The sequence below is a fragment of the Chelon labrosus genome (assembly GCF_963514085.1).
Source record: "Chelon labrosus genome assembly, chromosome: 2".
Taxonomy (NCBI): domain Eukaryota; kingdom Metazoa; phylum Chordata; class Actinopteri; order Mugiliformes; family Mugilidae; genus Chelon; species Chelon labrosus.
The window spans coordinates 11,866,573-11,888,731 of NC_140338.1; the positions used below are offsets into that span (position 1 = coordinate 11,866,573).

Sequence of the window (22,159 nt, forward strand, 5' to 3'; positions counted from 1 at the left end):
AGGCGAAGTATAAATCAACTAGAATTTCTGTACCATTTAATCCACTGGCTTTTGTATTATCATAGTGATTACGTCTTTAGGGGAAACACACACAGACACACACACAGAGACAAACACACACTCTTTCACAGACACTAATCCTAGCTGTGGGGGTAATAGATTTTAAACACATAACCCCAGCAGGGATACCCCCTAAAACACCATGCTGTCCCCCGAACCTGTCCCTCTGTCCTCGTCTTTTCCCCCCATCAACATAAAATAAGGAAGCGCACACACACACACACACACACACAGCTTTCTCCAGCTTAAATATAAATAGGTCAATACGTGGCAAATAAATACAGAAATGTGAAGTCTGGAGAGTCTCATTCTGTGAAATCAAACAAAGCAATTTCCAAACCGCTAATGTGGATGGCCACTCTCTGCCGTACTACTTTTTTTTTTTCTTTTCCCTTCAGATAGAAGAAGCCTCATTATGCAGACGCCTGCTGCAGACAGCACAATTTGAAAAGCAATCACTCTTTACGAAAGACAGCAATATATAGACGGAGTAATAGCATCTGTTTATGCAATGCGCCTCTGCGCCGGGCTCAGCCGAGGCTCGAGGGCTAAATGGCATGAAATTTAACAACCAATATGAACTTTAAGGACGATATAATCACATCAGCTGTGTCGCCGTTTATTCACAAACCCGTTCAATCAGGAGCAATCCTCTAAATTAAAGAATATGTACTGCCACCCTTCACATTTCTCATTCCACGACTGCGGACTTGGCAGGTGCGTTAAAGGAGCAGTCCACTACATTTACACACATCAGGATTAGTTTATCTGCACACACACACACACAAAAAAAGTTTGCCTGATAATGTCAACAGAGTAGTTTTGCCTTAGGTTTGGATTCCTCAAATTAACAGAAGACCAGCTTTGGAAAGTGAAGTCATGGATTTGAAAGATGTGAACTTTTTCCAGGTATTTAATGCAGACGATTCTAAGGTATATGAAAAATGTAGGATCCAGCATTTGTGCAACTTCATGCAGACTAAGGCTACTTCAGCTACAGCTGTTCTTTTTGGGCTGTATGTCTTGCACGTCTTTGAAATCTTTTACCAAATCTTGATCCAAACATCAGTTGCAGTTCAGAAAATCATTGTGTATGTTTCCTTAGGCCAATCCCCAAAAAATCGACTATGGCACGCAGCTGTCTCCATATGAAGACGATCAGAAGTCAGAAAATTGCATCTTTTCATCTTGGTGAGCTGTGATTTTTGTTTTTTACAAGTAGACAAGCAGCCACAACTCTTCAATTACTAGATAGTGGACCTAGGGCCATCGGGACGCTTATTACTGAACTCTTTTCGTGTAATCTTACAGTTTTGCAGCTTTCCATATGTCTGTTTTGTAAAATAAGAATTTAGATCACGTGTTTGGGATTCTTGGTCTCCCATGGACTGGTTTTGGATGACTTTTCACTCCTGATTTTATGCACATGAAAGAGTCAAGTCAGTTTTATTGATAAAATCACAATTCAAGAATCAACTGTCCCTCTGGCAAATGGCTTTAAACCTACACAGCCTTCTATACTCTCAACACCCTTGATTCGTGTGAAAACCGCTCCAATCTGTCACTGCTGCACACTTTCAGAAACATATTTTGCCATTTTATGCCTCTATTAGAAAGTTCATGAGCAGAGAGAAGGAAATGAAATGGAAAATTACCGTGCAACAACTATCCCCCAGCTGGATCCTAGCCGTTCCTGATAGGCACTTTGACCCTTTAAGCCACCAGGACAACCGTGAGCCCTGCTGTCTCTGGAATAAACGAGCAATCCCCTGATTCACTCTGACCTGATATCTGGGAGTTAACTTGAAATCGTCAGTGCATTGTCTCATTATGCACCGAAAACAAAACAAGACAAAAAAAAACCCTCACACATAACATTTTCTGATATTCCTCAAAGCAAGAAAGACCCCGCTGACCTACATGACCAAAATCAAGCCTTCAACACTCGCTCTCTCAGTTTCTGTGCATGCTTTTGTGTGGCTGTGTAAAGGCATTATTCCTCCCTCCTCTCTTTATTATTATTTCCTGAAACCTCTCAGTGAATAGCAGCACGATTTTTGCATGGTCCTTTACAGAAGCCTACTGCGCTACGTCCTCCTCACCACAGGTATCTGCAGAGAAGACTCTCTCCCTCTCTCTCTCTCTCCCTCTCTCTCTCTCTCTCTCTCTCCACCTCTTTCTCAGATAAGAGTAAATGAAATGGTTCCTTTCACCCTTCCTATCTGGGCCAGGGCATGAAATACGCCTTGCTTTGTAAAGAGATGGAGAGGAATGACTTGTGACCTACAAAAACCCCACGATAACTATTTATTCACTTATCTATGTATTTACTGTTGGCATTAGGCGTTCAGACTCTCAACATTCTTGGGGTGGGTTGTGGGGATTATGCGTTCTGAAATTTATTTTCCAAGCCTATAAATACTGATAGGGACGAACGCCAAAACGTACACATTCTATAAAGGCATTTGTTTATCGGCCTCTGGAGCATAATTCTCTGTATTAGTTTACAAGATCTCATTTGAAATGCTGTGGTTCAGGCACTGACTAGAGTGAGGAATGAGGCTGGCCCCAAGCCTGGTTTGAGCTTAAGATTTTATTTTATTGTTATGGTAATATGAAACGAGATCAAAATACATAAAAATGTCCCTTAATTTTTTGCGAAATATTTGCTAAATTGTGGACATTATTTGGAAATGTCACACAAGAATCCGGGGACTGTTGCTCCCTCGCAGCTGTGTGAGTTTAGAGACAGAAGTCCAGCAATTCCACCAAACAAATTAACCACTTGCTCCCAGAAATTCAATCAACACCGGCCAGCTCAGGAGGTTTTGTTGCAAATTAGATAGAAAGATTTAGCCAAATTAGGGATTCTTGGCATCTCGGGGTCTTTTCTATAAAAGCTAGAACCTCGACTCTCCAGAGGGTGGAGAGCATTTGGCAGAGGCAGCAGCTTCATTTTCATCCTGCTGAATCAGAGAGGGACAGAGACAAGCCAGGGGACCAGCGGTCATTATGCATCCCTGTTGTATTTTATTTATTTACTCTTTATAGGAGCTGACTTAAGAGCCCAGCACCTCCTTAAATGTTTGATTGATTCACTGTTTCCGGCAGGAAAAAAATAAAAAAAAATACAGAGATAAAGCAGAATATATTCGAGCTCCCCCATCCAGAAAATAAGGTCCATTAGGCTCTCTGTCTCTCTCTTCCCGCTACATTCCTCAATGTCTCTCTCTCTCTCTTTCTCCCTCTTTCCCTCCGTCCACCAACCTCTCTCTCTCCCTCTCCCTCTCATCTCTCATCTGCCTCGTCACGGCCTGGCGATTCAAAAATAAAGCAAAAGAGAAATCGCAACAAAACGCCACCAGTTCCTCTCCATCTCTTCACTCTCCTCTCTGTCTTCGAAAAAAATAAAAAATAAAAGAGGAACCAGAAATTACTTTTGGCTGAAAACCTGTTTGGAAAGTTGCCTGCAAGAATACAGATGAAGCAAATTTCCTTGTGCAAACACTGAATAGATCTGTGAGATGTGCCAGACAGGCGTTTTGGACGTATAGTGCTGTTCTGTATTTTCCCTTCGTGGAGCTGATAATTAATATTTTGTGGAGGATGTGCGGCGCAGGGGAAGCTTGTCAATAAACAGTTAGAAGTCAAAGGGAGGTTTGTTTTTGCAGAAATCGCCATCAGAATAAGACAGAAAAAAACATTACTTTTTGATTTATAATTTCTGTTTCTGCGTTATTTTCAGGATTCAATCTTTTGCATTAAGATTAATTCGTTGTTTTTTTTTTTTTCGCGTTCCTGAATATTCCTCAGTATTTGTCAGATGTTTATATTTTCTTTAAGCTTAAACTCATGAAGGTAGGCCGCAGCTACTTAACATGCAGCATGCCACCATTACCATCACAATACGTTATTATGAAATCCAGCTCATTATCATCACAATCACCTGCTATAGATTTTTAAAATATCCACGCTATATATTCTTGGTCGTGGTAGAGATGACTCTTTAAAGTTATAATCTATTGGTCATGCTGTTTGACCATTGACGCAGAATATTCATTATTAACCATTGTTGTAGTACAATATGTATTGCTCTTATAACGAAAATAAGGATGGGGGATGTTAAATAAAAAAATAAATAAAGTGGCAAAGCTGTTGTTAAAATAATCAGATTTTTGATTACGCACACATTCAACTTGGTTTAACATGAAGTAAAAGGCTTAAAAGACACCATTAAACCCACTAACACACACACACACACACACACACGCGTATGCTACACATATTTCCTGATGGTGTGAACTTTACGTTGTGAAAATGTTACACACTCTCCCTTACACACACACACACAGAGAAAGAGAGGGAGAGAGAGACACACACACACACACACATAAGAGCGCACATCCAAACTCGACCAGCAACATTTCCACGCGTCACACTCGATTCATCCCAACCTCTCTGTCTCTCTGCCTTTGACATTTTTTAGGTGTAATCGTTTTAAAGCGTCTCCGGGCTTTGACATATATAACTTTAGCTCCGCTGTTGCCGTCAGCACCGCGGATCATTGGCTTTGGCTGGAACGGCAGGGAAGAGGAAACGTGATTCGTTCTAGCTTTTGGATGCGTGTGTGTGCACTTTTTTTTTTTTTTTTAATCCTGCAGGATAACACACCGTGGGAAACTCTGTCAGTCACCTAACATCGGTTTCTCTCCGGGACTAAACTGCTAGAAAATATTTAATGCATAATCTATTCCACGCTGAAAGGCTGGACTCGACTTTTGAACGCAGGCACTTTTATATTACAAATTGTGCATTAATTAAGCTTGTTTAAAGTGCAAGTTAAGTTCTATATTTCATTGCTCAAAATAGTTGATAAATTTTCTAGCAATTTGTCAAATGTAGTAAAGTGAACTGTGCCCTGTAGTCGACGAGCTATAGCCACTGAGCTGTGAATTTCTCATGATTAAAACCAGAATCTTGTTTTTCCCCGTTATTATAATTATCATTTATTATTATCATTATTATTATCTCCAGCTGTTCCACCCTGCCTAAATATACTTTGAAGAAAAACAAAACGAAATAACGTGAAAGCATGCAGCCACTATTTAAGTGAGGGAAAGTGAAGTGAAAGAAACAAAGCAGGGTCCGCCATGTCACGACTGAGTGACCAAGTTGTGTGCCTCGCTCATGCAGCCTGTACCCTGCACGCAGCTGCTCTGCTGAGGTGCCCTTGAGCAGGACGCTCACACCGCGCTGCACGCTGCGAGTTCAACCTGCGTGTGCACTGACCTGTGGGCGGCGGATTGACCTGCACCTGTGCCGAGCGCAGTGTGTGTGTGTGTGTGTCTGTCTAACCTGGTTATGTGCAGGAACAGTGCTGTTACTGTTTGTGGATGAAGTTCAGCTTTTAGTCATGCTTTGTTACCCACCTCTCTCTCTCTCTCTCTCTCTCTGACTCACTCTCTATCTCTCTTTCTCTCGCTCTCTGACCCCTGCACCTTCTTCCCTTCAAAGTGGGGAAGACAGCAAGCAATCCCGTCTCTCCCAGGGCACAACCCAACACAACGCATTCTGGGGTTACAGAGCCTGCATTTCATCACACGATGCACAAGATCACATCCGCTTCTCGTCCCTAAACATAACTCAAGTCGATGTGCACCTGCTCGACATTCATTGCGCACATTTACAAACCACAGCGAATTGAGCGACATTGAAATAACAAGTGACACAATGCAAACACTATAATTCCAGCATAATGTTCTGTATTTAAAAAGCCAGTAAAGGGAGTAATAATTTCAACAACAACTATAACAAATTATTCAAAAAGTCAAGTCATCTTGAATTTATAAATTCTGTGGACAAGCTGCTTTTTGTGCGTGCTTCATTTAAAATGCTCTGGCTTTTATGCATCTCAAAACTGAACTAAAAAAATAAAAATAAAACATGGCTAAAAATAATGTTTTTCCAGTGTATGGTGAAGCTGAACATGCTTGTCATGATTGCATAAGCACACAGAGTGGGTGGTCTGGGGGACTGATGGGGATTCAGGGCAGATGGGATCATGCAGATGGAGGAAATTGTAAGAAACTTACTGTGCATTGCCGCAAACGGGTCGTGCTTACAGTGAATCTCCATGTGGGTAATGTAGGGCTGGAGGGCCCCGGTACGCTGCGAGGGGTCTTAAAAAAAATGCCAACAGGACGCCCCGCTTCAGTCGGCCGCTAAACTGACACACCGTGACCTCCAATGAATTAAAAATGGTGCCAGCTCCCCTTTAAAGGAGATAATTTTCTTTTTTGCTTATTTAAAAAAATTAAACTTTAATTAGCTGACGATGTGACTTGCACTACTAAAAATATTTTTAAAACATCGAAAAATGGATATTTGCAGGTTGAAATGAAGAAAGAAATGGCGTAAAACTATGGATCAGAAACGGGCCCCCTCCTCATGGGGACCGGACAAAACAGCGGGTCTATTCTGGCGTCTCCTAAACCAGAGGAGGGAAACCACAGCGGCTGAGCTCATCCCGTCTGCTTCTCCACGAGTTGCATCAGTGCCAGTGAGTAAAAAATAAAAAAATTAAAAGTTTTGCAAAAAAGAAAAAATGTTTATGCAGAACAAACAGAGTAGCCTCCTTTCTCCCCTTCTCGGTCCACTGACCGTGACCCCTGAGCTGCGACCGAGCTGAATGGAGACTGAACTTTCTCAGTCCGTTCAGAAATATTTCAAGAATGGAAGAAGAAAAAAAAAAAAACGACTTCAAAGGCAAAAAATAGTTAGAGATCCACTGCTTGTATTTTTGTTCCAGGTTGTTTTCTGCACATTTCTTCATAAATCGTCCTCTGCAGTTGCTTTCACATTAACACTTATCTCCCATCAATAAAGCGACTGAGAGCGGATGAGTGCTCACATCTTGAAGTCTCATATCCCACCGTGCCAAAAAATAAAATAAAAAGAAAGAGAAAGAAAATACAGAAATTTACGCAACAGGGGGAAAAAAAGAGCACTCTGGGTTGAGTAAAAGAAGGAGCTGACTTGAGAGTTGTAGTCTTGTTTGTAAGAACGAAAGGCAGCTCTTGGTCACTCTGTCTCTGTCCCCCTCTGTGCTGACCAGGACTCGCTGCACACACGCAGCTACAGGACTCCGGGTTTAAATGTGAGTTTGGAGACGGATTTCGCCGCGTTGGAGAAGAAAACAGTCCTGCCCAAATTCAAAAGGTACTCATCTCCGCGCCCGCGCCAGAACACGGCAAAGACTGTGATGTAAACGTGCACATAAAACCGGCTTCTTTAACTATACAACGTATAGCTGCCTGCGCCCGTCTCCCACGGTGGCGCACGGCGCGTTTCAGGACCTGCTCTCGAGCGGACAGCGCCCGGGCTCCCAACCCCCTGGAACCCTAACCCACACGCGCCGGCCAGCTGCCCGTCACTCACAGGGAAGTCGGCCAATCACAACGCGAGAGCTGCCTCCACGTCACCACCGAGCCCAGATAGAAGCGGGCGGGGGGAGGCGGTGATTGGCTGGAGCGAATCCCGTGGGCCAATGACGCTCCGCAGGCATTGTCCCTCCGCCAATGGGGAGGCTCCGTGAAGCGACGCATGGCTCGGGGACTAGACGATCATATGTTTAATTTCAATTAACGAAGTAAAAAACCTAATGCCTTTATACCCATTTGCGCTCAATTTATTCATGTCAATATTAAATGGCTAATTAATTGAGTATTACTAAAAATGAGGCTTAGTTGCAGCAAGGCTTTATAAACGAGGGAATGCTCAAGAACTCAAACAGCAGTTGTCCATTTTTCTGTATTACAGGTAGGTATAGTTAGAAGAAATACAGGAAAAATAACACACAAATTCAAAAGGGTATATTTTATAGGTCCACTGCTTTTTAGTAAAACACAACCAAGTTAATATTTACTTAATCTTTCTATGCATTTAACCATTTCTAGGCCTACAGAAGTGAGAGCTGCAGAGTATTATGAAAACAATTTCCCTCCTTCCTTCAGCACAATGCTATAAATCTTTAGCTTGGGGAGAATTGGGAGGAAGCGCATGAAACATGCATTCCCACTCATTACCTAATTGATTGCGGATCCAAACGGATGTTGTCTTTAATGAAATGCAATTGGCGAGCTCCGCATTTACACTCCAAACCGAGAGAAGGGGGATTCAATACATGCTCGTCCCACCTGATTTGAGAGGGCATATCAAAGCCTCGCCCCTGTTATATTAACCACACAAATAGCCTAAAGCATGAGCCAAATTAAAAAGTGTTATTTCCCTTCTTCCTCTTTCTAGACATTTAATCATTTCGGCTCTTCTGTGCATACACATAACCCCTAGATTAGACGCATTTAGAGCTATATGGGGAACATAATCACGCGGTTTCTAACTGCATAACTGCATCATTACGCATAGTGTTAAGTATAATCTATCAAATTGGTGATTAGGTGTGTGCTCCAAACACAGCCACCATAAAAACCTTTACATGTTCTGCCTAGTTTTCAGGTATATCCTCAAAAGGCTTAGGGGCTCGGCGTACCTCAAGGCTATGCATGTGTTTCTGAAAAGGTCAGTGAATGATGTTATCGAGTTCATTTCTATGTTTTATATTTTTATACTTGTACTGCTGCTTTCTCTCCTTTCATGCTTCCCTAGTGTGCACTTCTACTTTCAGAGTACTTGTGTGGTCTGCTCGCAAACAACCCAGAAGAGCTTGTAATCCAAATACAACAAAGCAAGTTAAACATTTAAGCTTCAGTTATTAGAAGAAAATATGTTATATACATATAAATATAATTTTTGATAATTTTATAACATAGCATGTTATAAAACTTGAAGCTTTGGATTCTGCTTTCTGTTCAAAGGCTTCTTTACCATTTGGATGTTTACAGGTTAAACCACGAGGGGGCGTTCAACCTTGAGCAACGCGCCCGTACGCACAAGCTCGTGCGCAATGATACACACACACTTTGAAATACAAGACATGCAGGAACTTTACCATCAGCATACTTAAAGTTACGAGTCCACCAACCAGTCCACGGGGGCCCAAAGTGGCCCTAAATAACACTGGAGGCGTATTAATCCACAAACCACGAGATCACCTTAATTCTGATATTTTCAGTTTCGTTCACCCAGGTCTTCAACATTAAATGTGGTTTCATGAATCTTCATTGATTCCACGTCCCTGATCTTTAATCCACTGACAGTAACCCCCGTTTCCAACATTCACACTAATCCTCATTCATATTTCACATCTATTTCCTGAGTATTTAGAAGGCCTGATCCAAGCCTGACAGACAGCAAACCGGCTTCATTTTGTTTTGCCGGTTTGTAAAATACTAAATCAAACACACCAGGGTGTAGTCTAGTTCAAAATAAATAAACAAATAAAAAGGGGACGCTTACACATTCAGACTTGGATGTTACAGCTTGTACATTTAGTCTGAATTTAGGCCACATTCGGATGAAATGACCAAAAGTAGGTGAATGTAATGGATGTGAGAAAGACTAGCGTAGGGAAAATACAATGAAAAGTGACAAATCTGTTGGTTGCTACATTTTTAAATACACAATATTGTGTAACCAGTAGTTTCTTTTTTATTTTTTCAATGTTATTTCCTTTCTACATAAATGATATAAATAAAAATAGATCAGTGATAGTTTGCGTAGGCAGAGCGGAGATGCTAAAAACAAAGTTGTATTAAAATTTGCGTATTTTTTTTGTTTTGTTTTTTTCTGTCCTTCCTCTGCAGCCAGAGTCTGTTTTTATTTATTGAGATATAGTCACTAGCGCTTCTCTCCCCACAGAAGTAAATTGCAGCCGCCGCTCTTGTCTCTCCGATTTGCAAATTAAATACATAAGCAATTAAAAAATCCAAACACAATCAATCATGTATACAAATTGTTGTTGCTTTAGGGTTGGAAATTTGGAGAAAACTTCCATCAGGGTAGGACGACTTTAATCCGGGGATCCGAAGCCATTACCATATTTCATTACCTCTCCAGTGCTGGAAATGGGTGGATGGGAGGGTGGGGGAGGAAGAGGAACGGGGCATGTATACTTTTTTTTTTTTTAAAACATTAGTACGAATGTGGTTGAGTTGTGATAATCATTTGGAGGCAAATTGAAGCCAGTGTTGTTGTTTAAGTGTCCCCCCTTTTCCTTCCTCCTCTCTCCTTCCACCATGAAAGCTTTTTTTTTTTTTTTTTTTTTACGCCCGAGCCTCGAAACGGAAAAGCAATGAAAAATTAATAGCGCATGTTAACTCCACCAGCTCGTTTATTACACGCCCGCTGACTGTAAACATAATGAGAAAGCCCCCGTATCTCTTCTTAAGTTTTCATTTGCTGGTAAAATATAAAAGTCATCGCTAATAAATAAAATATATGGACTGGAGAGTCAACCGTCTTGGACTTTGCACTGACTGCTTCTCCCACCCGCAGGCCCGATCAGATGGACGTAATCATTTGGCTCTTTGATTCTGCAAGTAAAGACCAGTCCGTCATCTGAACATAAATATAAGGCCCTGCATGCAGGTCGTAGCATCAGCCCACGTCCATGTTCTATATCACAGGGCGCTTGAGGTCAAAACGAAAGTAGGCTATGCCATGTGAGGTCATCTCTCTCTTTCTTTCTCCCCTCCCTCCTCTCTTTCTCTCTTCCACCGTCAGTCTCTCTCTCTCTCTCTCTCTCTCAACCGCAGTGTTTCATGTTTCATGTGCACTGACACGACAGCAGAATGAGTATTTAGGTTTTTACTTCGCACTGCATCTGAATCTTTTGGTCACAACCTTTCAGAGTGGAGAATCAAAAATCCCTTGTGAAAAACTGCACGAGGCTTCACTGGCCAGGATGGATAGTATCAGGGCTTCATATGGTTTGCTTATTTGGCTGCAGGGTGCTTTCTTTTTTCTACCAAAACACACAAGTGACCCAGGTTTAGTCTAATTGTTTTCATTTGTAATCATTTTAAATTAGTCCCTGCTCATTGGAAAGAACCGAGCTACGCGCTTTTACGCGCTGCCGTTCTGCAGGGCGGGAAGAGAGAGAGAGAGAGCAAGGGGGTGAGGTGGGGTGGGGTTGGGGGGGTCTGATTAGATCCACGTTCATTCTCACTTATTCTCCTTTGTATCCCAAGCACGTATCTTAAAAGTCAGAGGAAATGGAGAGGGTGTAGGTAAAGGCCCTGGGCCCTAAAGACTTTCCACATCAACAGGGGAGGGCCTCCTTTAAACTCTGATTTCCTCAGTGGTCAAAGGGTTATTATCCAATTGCTACAAATCCCGTCGCTTTCACCGTTGATCAGGGGTTAGGCCCACTCCACAAAAGACCGCTAAAGAGCCATTATTTGTCTTACAGGCCACTAGCATCACTTGATGACACATTTCCATAGAAGGCCGGGCACAAGATAATTTGTTTCTATTATGAGTCAACGTGTCGCAATCTGTGTCACTAAAAGCAGCCGGCACTCCTATAAAAATGTTGTTCCACATTTGTCTTAAACATCCATTATGAATGCATTGCAATATTCTTATTAATGCACAAACATGGGCATCATTAAAGATGTTTTTTTGCTTTTCTGGATGACAGGCTGTTTGGAGGACACTTGCTCAGAAAGGGTGATCACTTGCCCACAGATTCTTAATGACAAACGACGTTTTATCAATGCAGACACAGCGGGCAGCAATATGAAATGATGTGATATCCATTGGGTGCCATAACGAGGTCGATGGCCTGATCCATCGCGGTACCAGATCCTGCTGTTTTCTAAATAGGCCTGTAGGAGGTTAACCTGTTGAATAAAGTAATGGAGACGCGAAGGAAAGAGTCGAGCTCAGACACTTTAAGGGAGTCACCGGTCAACTTCAAACTTGGGCATAAAAAAAATCTCCACGGCATCATCATCATCATCACACACACCCACTGTCCTCAAAAGACACGCTTTACTCCACGTATTTGACAAATACGGGCCTCCACTACCTTGCCCAAATTCACTTCTTTCTGTTATAAGGAACTAACCCGGAATTAAGGTGCTCAACACGTGGATCTGACCCGAAGCACAATGTACACCCAACAAGTACAGCCACTTGTGTCAAACTGTTTCAAGCTTTAAAGAATCAAAAATAATGACCAAAACCCACTAAAAGCATATTTGAAACTAGAAAAAATAGCAATTCCAGGAAAAAACAACAACATTCAAACCACAATTTATCTCTTTAATTAAAGTCTAAGAATCTATTGACGACAGCAAAACGAGGCTTAGCTGATCAATCACACTCTCCACACAAAGGTCACAAACTTGAAGTAAAACATTCGTGGGCAACTTGTCTTAAAAATAAATCAATTAACTTTTTTTTTTTTCCTCACCCAAGAATACTTCAGAAAGTTTTTAATACTCCAAAATAACTCTGAGCAAGTCAAAAATAAATAAATAAATGAAATCTGCATCTCCAAAAAAATAATTTCCACAACTTATATTTAAAAGTTTCTTGTCAGACAAAACATGCAAACGAACAAATTAAACCAGAGCGTGTTACACTTGACAAAAAAAAAAAAAGTTAAGTTCTTCATGAAAGTGAAATGAAGCTCGAGTGAGCCGGTGCGAACCTACCTGCTCTCCCCAGCCGCAATGCAGGACTCTTGGGCCCTTGGTCCATGGTGCCCGGTTAGAACAGGGGGAGGCGATGGAGGGAGAAAAAAGGGAAAAGAACAAAAACTTTTTTTTTTTTTCCAGTGTCCCCCTCTCTTCCTCTCTCTCCCTCCCTATCTCTATCTCTCTCCCTCTCCTTGGCACCGTTTTCTCCTCTCCCTCTCTCCTCTTTTTTTTTTTTTTCTTTCGTCCTACAGTACTTTTGGGGCGAGTTGTAGGTTGAAATAATTCGACCCTTCCGCTCCCTATTGCACTCCCTGCAAGTGCTCAGTCAGCTGCAACTAAACGCTTTAGGTGGAAAAAAGGCTTCGGGGGGAAGCGTGAAATGATCACGCCGAGTAAAAGAGCCGCTCTCTCAATGTGCGCTCATGTCCTGTCCTTTTCCTGCGCGCGCTCACACACACAAATGCACTACGCGTGCACGCTCGCACGCACGCATTAACATGCGTCCTGACGCACGCGCGCGGCAACGCGTACGTACACACAACGGAGAGCCTCCACCCTTCCCTGCTGGGCCGCGCCCCCCCTCACTCGCATCTGTTACCAAGTTCCACTTTACTAAACTTTCCCGCCCCCGCCCAACTCTCTCTGTCTGTCTTTACCTCTTTTATGTTTGATTCATTTGCTACGCACACCGATGATGATATAGTGGTCGGTGGGCAACATTATAGATGTTAAATGCGTCAAAACAGTGAAGGTTTTGTTCTTTGTTAATAAATTTGTAGGCTATTTAAAAGAAAGTTGGCCCTTAAGTGTGTTTATTTCCAATGTCCACTCAGGGTTTTCCAAAAGAGCGACTGCGAGAGTTTCTCCAAACTTTTTTCCGCCTCTGCCGGCACACCTGTTACGCACGGCGCTCTTTACGCATTACGCACGGACTGAAGCACAACGGAGCAGGTGCAGCGCGTGGATCCTCAACTTCAGCTTCACGTGCGTGCGTGCAGCTGGAGAGAGAGCAGACTTCTCCTCCTTGCGTGCGCTATGTGCAAAGTGTTTGTCACGAAACGGATAGTTCCGGTCCTCAGCTCTGATTGTTCGCAGACACACACCTGTGAGCGCGTAACATTTCATTTAAATATTAATTTGCCAACTGAAAATTTCCACTCGTAGTGATACTCGACGCTTTGTTTGGTTCTAGTCGAGAACTTTATTCTCTGGCGGAACAATGACATTATACATTTCCTGAGCACGTTTTTCTTTTTCTGTTTCATTTTTTCTTTTTTTCTTTTTTCTTTTTTTTGGCTCTTCCGTTGGATTCAGATTTTGCAGTCATTTTGGACCAACTGAGAAAATTTTACTAGCCGAAACAACGGAAGTTCCATTTTGGGTGGGGGGGATTATAATAGTTTGGCATGAACGCAGATTTTCAACTAACAAATGGCCTACAGCATGAGCCGGAAGTAAGGCTTTCCACACCTATATATTTATTGTTTTCAGCTGACAAAATGTTACCACGTCAAGTCAAAATATGTGACACAGACCAGACTAAAACGACACAAAAATAAATAACAGATTTCACCAGAAATTCCTCACCTGACTAAAAGCAGAAATTAAGATTTGAAAGAGAAGATTTTGAAGCGGTGGGTGTGTCTCTTTTCTCTCTTTCTTACTTCTCCTTCCGTCCCCTCCGTTTCTGTCCTCCAGACAGCCGCGGGTCTCAGGGTTCACGCGCAGCCCCGAGACAATTGAGTGCGGAACAAAGCGCGAGACAGCGACCCATTTTGCTCTGCTTGTCGCCTCGCGCTGCAACAACCGCGACCCTGACCTTCGGCTCGCGCCCACGACATCAAAACATAAACGCTAATGTTTCCGTGTGATGGCGGGAAACAAAAAGAACAAAAAAAAAAAAAAAAAGAGAGAGAGAAAGAGGAGGCTGCTCTGACCTTCAGACTCAGAAACAGACGCCGATAAATCAATTATAGACTTTTATCAGGAAAATATCACTGTGTGCTGCCTCGGAGTGGAGGTACAGTAGAATTAGCATGAAGCTGGTGGCATATTCCCACATGGAAAAGTTAATAATGTGTAAAATTAACTTTTGGAAATATTATATTTATAATATTACACATTTGTGTCGTGACTCCAGTGATGGTTAGACCTCTTTTCTTTTTTCTTTTTTTCTTTTTTCTTAAATATCTTAAATCCCATGTAGGATCACCTTTAACTCACAGGAAAAACTGTACAACATTTTAATTTAGGTTATTTTGACTAATATATAATGAAGTAAGAGACTAACACACTTTACAGACTAACAGATATTTTCCCACAATTACAATTACATTTTTTATATATAAAGTAGATACAGTTTAATAGAAATGTACATAATAGCTTATGGCCACTTTTAATTAAGCTTACTTTGTAATTAACATAGATAGGATAAAATGAGATAATAATTTTACTTTTATACCACAGACTATTGTAAAAATATATATATATTATTATATTTATTATTATTATTATTATTATTCAGTTTATGAAAACAAATATAAGAGCAATAATTCATGTCATGTAATATATTATTCATCTAAATCTTAAAGCTATATAGACATAGTTATTTCGAGCTATGTTTAGACAGTATCAGATACTTTACTGTGTCTTTAACTTTGATTTCTACTAACTCTTCTATCAGTTTTTGTTGTTCCAGTCTCAGGAATAGTTTTTCTAATACCCTTCCACGTGTCTTCTGCAGCCTCACTCTCGTGCCTCTCCACACTTGGCTTGCCCGCAGGACCCCTTCAAAGAATTCGCCATAGTTTTAGATATTAATCATCACTTGTTTGTTTTCCATCCCCGCGCTAATTAACGTAATTAATATGAGGGGGAGTAGTTGGATCGGTGACCCGAGCTCTGACCGAGCGGAACCGGAAAGAATCGCATTAAAGCGCGAGACAGAAGAACTAAAGGGACGATTAGTAAATTAGTAAATAAGTAAACACGTAAACACTGCAGGGAAATGGCTCCCTGCTGCCTCTGTGGGACTTTTTTGGTTCTCACCAGACCGTTTAAATTTAGTGTAAACCAGAGGCCTGAGGTCTGAGGTGTGCATGTACATCTGGAGGTTGGGATTTTCTGTTAAAAAATTAGGAGTGCATGTGCGTTTTTGGAGCTTTAACTGAAAGCTGTAAAATAAATAAATAAATGTAAGGTAAAATAAAATGCAAAAGTTCTTCCTCCAGCTTTATTGTTCTGTGTAAAAGTGGACAGTTTGCAGAATTGTACTTTCATTTTGCATTTCATATTATTATTATTATAATAAACACTGACTGTACTAGATTGTACTATTTCTGATACTGATTCAAATGTGACCACCGTGTTATTGGGCCATGACAATGTCTCCTTTTTTAATAATTTCCATTTGATAAACCCTTATTTTGCAGCTGCCTGATATAAACTGTAGCAAAAGTTCAATATTTCTTTTCCTGAACTGTAGAAAATATCAGATAACAGCTCGTAAAGTAGAAGTACCTCCAGATTATAGACACTTCACATTACAATGGTTAAATTTTTACTGCTAATGAACTTAATTTGCAAATATAAAATGCTCTTCAGTGTTTGGTTTAATGTTTTCATCATATCTCAGTACCTGTTGTAGGTTTAGCATCTTGTTCTGTTGGATAATGGTCAGACAGTTTATTTTTCTGAATAAATTGTGTAATTTTCTGGCCCTCATCTTTTTTTAAAAAACTTCTCTAAACTAATTTATAATCCAGATCTTTTTGTCTGATAATTTGATATTTTAATTACATTTTTTTATTAATCCCATATTTTCTCTGAAGTTTTTTTCTGTTATAAATCATTTGATTGTAATGAATGTTGTTCCCTTAACATCCCATTGGAAGCTTTTATTTGTCTAACCTGAAGCATATCATGTAACACTCCTATGACAGTGCTGCCTATGATCCAATTTAGTGTTGCATTTCTTCAGACTGAGACAGAAAGAACTGTGCTAACACCCTGGTAAAAACTCGCCTCCGGTGCTCAGGTGTTTGCCTCTGCTTTCCTCCAAACGCTCGGAGCCACAGTGCTGATTGAGCTTACCTCTATATCCCTGGGATTTAATTCAGGGTGGCACTTCACAGTGGCGACACAAGGTTCCCCTTTTTTTTCCTTTTTCTGCAGCCATACACGCTGCCTGGGCGTTGTTGTGACTACAGCGGCTAGAAGGGGGCTTAAGGGCTGCAGGGCGGATTGAGAAATGGGACACATTATTTGTCCATGAAACATTATGTGACACAACATGACACCGGGCCATTTGTATGTAAAGGTAAACATTTCAGCGTGACGATTCGACAAGAGCGGACAAGGCTCCTGTCAGTGTGGTTCTATACCCGCAGCTGAGAAAGAGGTGTCGTGGCACCGTGTGGTGCTGAGTGTGTGTATGTGGGACTTTTTAATCCCCACAGACACAAGTCACTTGGTCCGATCTCAAAAGGTGTCGTCAAGCTTGTTCTCTTGTTTTTTTTTTCTTTCCTGCTGAAAGCACAGATTGCTGATCAAAGAGCTTCACAAAAGGTGTTTCTTATGCGGTTTGTGTGTTTATCCTGTGCAAAAACCGCATTTTATTTGAAAAGAGTGCGATTGTAAGTTAATGTTTTAAGCACTGAGTCTAAAATTGTTCTCAAATTTTTGGCCTTGAGTCCCCTTAAAAGGAGGCCTATTTCTGCATGTGGTCGCTCACCTCATGGTATCCAAAGCTCACACATTCCTGAGTATGTCGGTACACTCATTGGCCTGGCAGTTTTGCAAACCAATGACAGCAAAATGTTAAGGGGAACCATGTTCTTAGCACCTTTAATTTGTCAGGTGTAATAGCAGGTGAGCCACAAATCCAGACATTATGTTCCGATTGTTTTATCCACAAAGGCTTTGCTAGCTGATACCACAATATGCACACACTTCCCAAAACATCAGCCGGACAGACCTGTGTGCCAATGCATTCTAATGTGATGTCCCTGCAATAAATGTGTATTATAATGTTCAGTTTATGATAAATCAGCATGGTGATTCAACTGTATGATCATTTTAGGAGGAGGTACGTGCTGTTAAACTTTATTAAATTAGACACAAACACAGCTCTCTAAGTTAGTTTCAACGAATTCTGAATACCACAACCTTCGTGAAGCTAAGATTTAGTGCAGGGCTGACATGTTAGGATGCATTCAAATTCTCTTGTGCACCTAATGAACTGGCAGTGTGTGAAACCACAGCATATTTAGTCACTGGACTCTTTATTGGCCAATCTTAATTGAAGCTAGTAATGGTCAAGCAATGTCACATATTCATGTGTGTGTCTGGGAAAAGACACTAAACTTTTGGTGTAGGAAAAAAAAGAAATATTCTCTTACAGGTTTCAAAATTACAAGCAATACCCCCCCTGTGACAAGTTCTCAATCCCCTCTGGTTGTGCTCCATCATTTGTTTCCTCCTGCTTGTGAGCTTTGCCGCTGATTAGTACATGCTCTACTTGGCATATTAACTCCTGGATCCACTGAATCGCTCTAATGTTGCTTTCTTATCCCGCGAAGCTATGCGATGCCGTGATATCTGATATTAGAACTAATGAAAATATGACACCTGTGTTAACGTGACTGAAAAGACCAAAGTTTTCATTGAAGTGTTACGATTGAGTGTGCGACTCAGTGAAAGAAAAAGAAAAAAGACATTTCGGAGGGCTTCTCCACAAACGCTGTACATCCGGAATGACTGCAGCAGAGAGGGCCCCACATGGGTGATGCATGGGGGACATTTTTTGTTCAGAAGCGGTGATCCAGTGCAGGTCTTCTTCTTTTTTCTTTTTTTTCTTTTTTTAAGAGGGAATTCCTCCTGCTCGGCTGCTTTGATACGAACTGGACGGTCTTATTTACATGCATACAGTAACAAGGAAGCAAGAGCAGAAAGGAAAGCAGACCTCCTGCTACAGAACTGAAACAAGCTGATGCAACCTGCTCAGACGCGCATCTGTGCAGACAGACGCTGTACATTCATTTGTAAGGCTCCGGCATTCATTTTACTTTAACTTTGATGTAAATATACAGATTGTTTTCTCGGCTCATCGGCCGTGTCGTGGTATTGAACAGTGAATCACATAGTCCATGGTTGTGTTTTAGAAGGCTTTCTCTTGCCTGCAGTTCAAATCCATGAAATATTTTGTGCAGAATAAAACAGTATTTGCAATTGTGAGCTCAAACCAGTGTTTTCTTTCCACTTATTTGCTTAGAAACACCACTCAGACATAGATCAGATATCAATATTGTTTGCAACTGATGTCCTTATGACTTGCAGTTAATCAACTAATTGTTTCAGCTCTTATGTTTTCAACATATTCCAGCGTTTCTCTCACTGTGCTCAGCAACTGCACAAGTCAAATTTGCCAGTGAGCTGATATATATTCATATATATATATTTTTACAGTTTCTGTAAAATAAGAAGTGTTTCATCACACTGACTAAAGCCAAGCAGTGATAACAAACACAAGAGAATTGGGGCTTTGACCATCAGTTGCTGAATATAGCCAATACGCCAGAGTGCCTGACGACAATCCTGTTTTGATAAAACACTCCGGAGAAAGTCTTGCCGCAGCGTCTGGCGCCAAATGGAAAACGGAGCCACCACGGCACATACAAACACCATCAAATGAGAGCAATGACATGCTTCTTTTAACTCCTTCTCCTCAATAAAGATCATTCATCAGGCAGAACCATCCCCTCTGGAATGTGTGATTGGAAATCAGGGGACTTTAAATCCCCGTCCCGGACACTCCATCCATCTTCAACACGCCGCCGGGTCTGGGCACCACTGGCCCGGAGATGAACCGCTGAAGCAGGTGCCTCTGTTCAGCCGGTCTCTACTGCCCTTTTTAAAATAATAATAGTAAATACCAGCAAATGCATGGAACCTAAAATCAGGCAGACACATCACAATTTCACTGAGGCAGTGAGGCATCCCGAACCTGCATCCAATTTAGAGAGATACGGGGAGCAGAGGAGGCAGAGGGCCCCCGTATGCACTTCCCAAAAACAAAACAGATGCAGGATTTTAAGTATGTGTGTGAGTCTCTCTCTGTGTGTGTGTGTGTGTGAGGTGTGTACATTAACTAAAAGAGGTGATAGTGTTGTGACACGAGGTATAGCCTAACCTTTGGAAGGAAACAATCCAACTCTGTGATGGCCTTTCCTGTGATGACACGCATGGAGAAACCTCTGGAATCAGATGGCATTCACCCTCTGGTTCTCTATCATAACGCCATTCGCTCACTATTATTACGACGGCGTCGGTTATAGTTGGATATACAAAGTTCACAATTATTCCCACGATACGGAGGGGAGGAAAAGATGGATGTTAATGCTACACAGTCTGTGTGAGAGCCAGGATGGCATAATTTCCCTGTATTCTACGTGCTGTAAATATGACTGATGGCGATAGCCAGTCTGTAGAATTACATTTACATATAGATTTACATTCCCATCAACATGTAATAATAGCACAGGCCTGAAGGTCCGTACTAGTCACTCTCACATGCATACACCCAGTGCACACATGCACATATTCTGACATTTTATAGCTAATATTTGTGCCTTATTGGAGGGGCATCCATCAGAGTCAGAATAGTCTGTGTGGTGAAAAAACAGTACAGGGCCGTGATGTCTGCAGAAAGAAGGATGATGCCCTGGATCCTAGCTGGCTGTTCACTGTTAACTTTGATAATGGTATTTTATAATAAGAGGAAGTAGACTACACTTTAAATATTCTGTAAAATATTTAGCAATTACCTCTATTAGATAGTGAAAGGTGAGAAGGAGGTAAGGGAGATACAGGGAACATAGTTTACTCGCTGGACTTCGCTGGAACCAGAACCACCACTGATTATATGATCAGTGTCCACCCAACCAGTACACCCTTGTATTTTTTAGGATCAGTTTCTGTCAAAGAATTTCATTTCCCTCAGTACCAAGGGTTTTAACTTAATGATGATTTATAAGAGGTGAAGCTAGAGAGAAACAGAAACTTCCTCAAAACACCTGAAGACACAAGGAGGTATTATGAACTTCAGATTCACAGGTTATTTTAAGACATAATGGCTGGAATAACATCTCAATTATTTGGCACCCCCTCTACCCGTTCTTCACACTGCTCCCATTTGGTTGCAGATACAGATCCCTGGCCTGGAGAGGGCCACCTTACGGAAGGAGTATTCTCTTTATACATTAGAATATGGTAATATTGTAATATGGACAGGGAAAAACTCTAAACTACGTGTACTTTAAAAAGAAGTGTGTTTGCATAATGTAATGCTGTGCAGGCATATCTCATTAAAGACTGGGATTATTATAAAAACAAAATGTGGAGGTTTCAGTCCATCAAAGTGCAAATTAAGCTGAGAAGAAACAAATAATAATAGTGTTTTGTAGCCATGGGAGAAAACTAAAATCCAGTCGGATGTCAAATATAAGGACTGATTGTTGTGGTCAAAATTATCCATGTAACAGGGCAGTTGGACCAACTAATATAATAAATATACTAAAATCCTGCCTAAAAGTTGACATTCCTGACTGGCGCTTTGTGTCGTCTATGAATCACCACAATAAACCCCATGCACTGTCACAATCATCCTTGTAATAACCTTCTTGCCACTGCCAAGTGAAGTGTTACGGTTGGCCAACCTATTTTCACCCCCGACGAACCCGGAAGTTGTTTGTCTGTTTCCTTCTGGCTGGAAGCACAAGAGCCGCTCCGACACTTGTCTGTCTCCAGTTTGTTGATAAAGGTGAGCTCATGCGCACTGTCATTAAATATTAAACGCATACAGTTGTAGCTTAGGCGGGGATACTTTAGGTCCGTGTGTTTGTTGTCTTTCACGCGTGTTTGGGACTGTAGATCTCCATTGTTTACATCCGACCGGCTGCTGGCTGCTTATAAACACGTGGACAGACAGAAGAGGGACACATGTTACCCAGAGACTGCTGACATGTGGAAATACATTTAACTTGTCATTAATCTGCGACACTTTCCCAATTCCCCCGTGTATTGTGTTAAAAAATGTAAATATGACTTTCCCGAAGTACAAACGTGCGCCCCAGGCTGCTAGCTCGTTAGCATTTGGCTAGCCGGCGCTACCACCATGCTAACCACAGTTAGCAGTAGAGTGCATGGACACTTATAAAACTGAGATTTCTGCCGTTTTGCTTGTCAGTGTTGTGCATTCAGTCGGCTCTGTATTTGGGACCTCGGCATGTTGCTCTACTCTGTCTTTTCTTGAGCTCGAAACACAGATATTATCAGTTTCTCTCTAGAAATCGTTTGATAGAAGTACTGCAAACCTGTACAAATACTTAAACTCCTATGTAATAAGTATCTGTAAAACCATGGAACAGTTAACCTTGAAGTATGACCTCCGTTGCATGATCACAAGTATAAGGGCTCACTTTGCAGAAAGGCCACTG

General features: G+C 41.4%; 2 protein-coding genes across 5 annotated transcripts in view; one reads left to right on the forward strand and one right to left on the reverse strand.

The window, feature by feature from the left end:
* The window catches only part of pax5 (paired box 5), a gene marked incomplete at its 3' end in the record, with an annotated part of 48,320 nt that extends 35,311 nt beyond the window's left edge, over nt 1-13,009 (reverse strand). For all 4 annotated transcript variants that reach the window (XM_084559871.1, XM_084559869.1, XM_084559870.1 and 1 more), the window contains exon 1: nt 12,681-13,009. In XM_084559871.1, coding sequence (XP_084415997.1) covers nt 12,681-12,726 — 46 coding nt within the window. In that variant the 5' untranslated portion in view covers nt 12,727-13,009. The remainder of the gene's footprint in view (nt 1-12,680) is intronic.
* An 8,382-nt stretch (nt 13,010-21,391) lies between these two features.
* zcchc7 (zinc finger, CCHC domain containing 7) overlaps nt 21,392-22,159 on the forward strand; it is a 49,713-nt gene continuing 48,945 nt past the window's right edge. The window contains exon 1 of the mRNA XM_084573855.1: nt 21,392-21,483. The gene's annotated coding sequence lies outside the window, so the exon portion shown is untranslated. The remainder of the gene's footprint in view (nt 21,484-22,159) is intronic.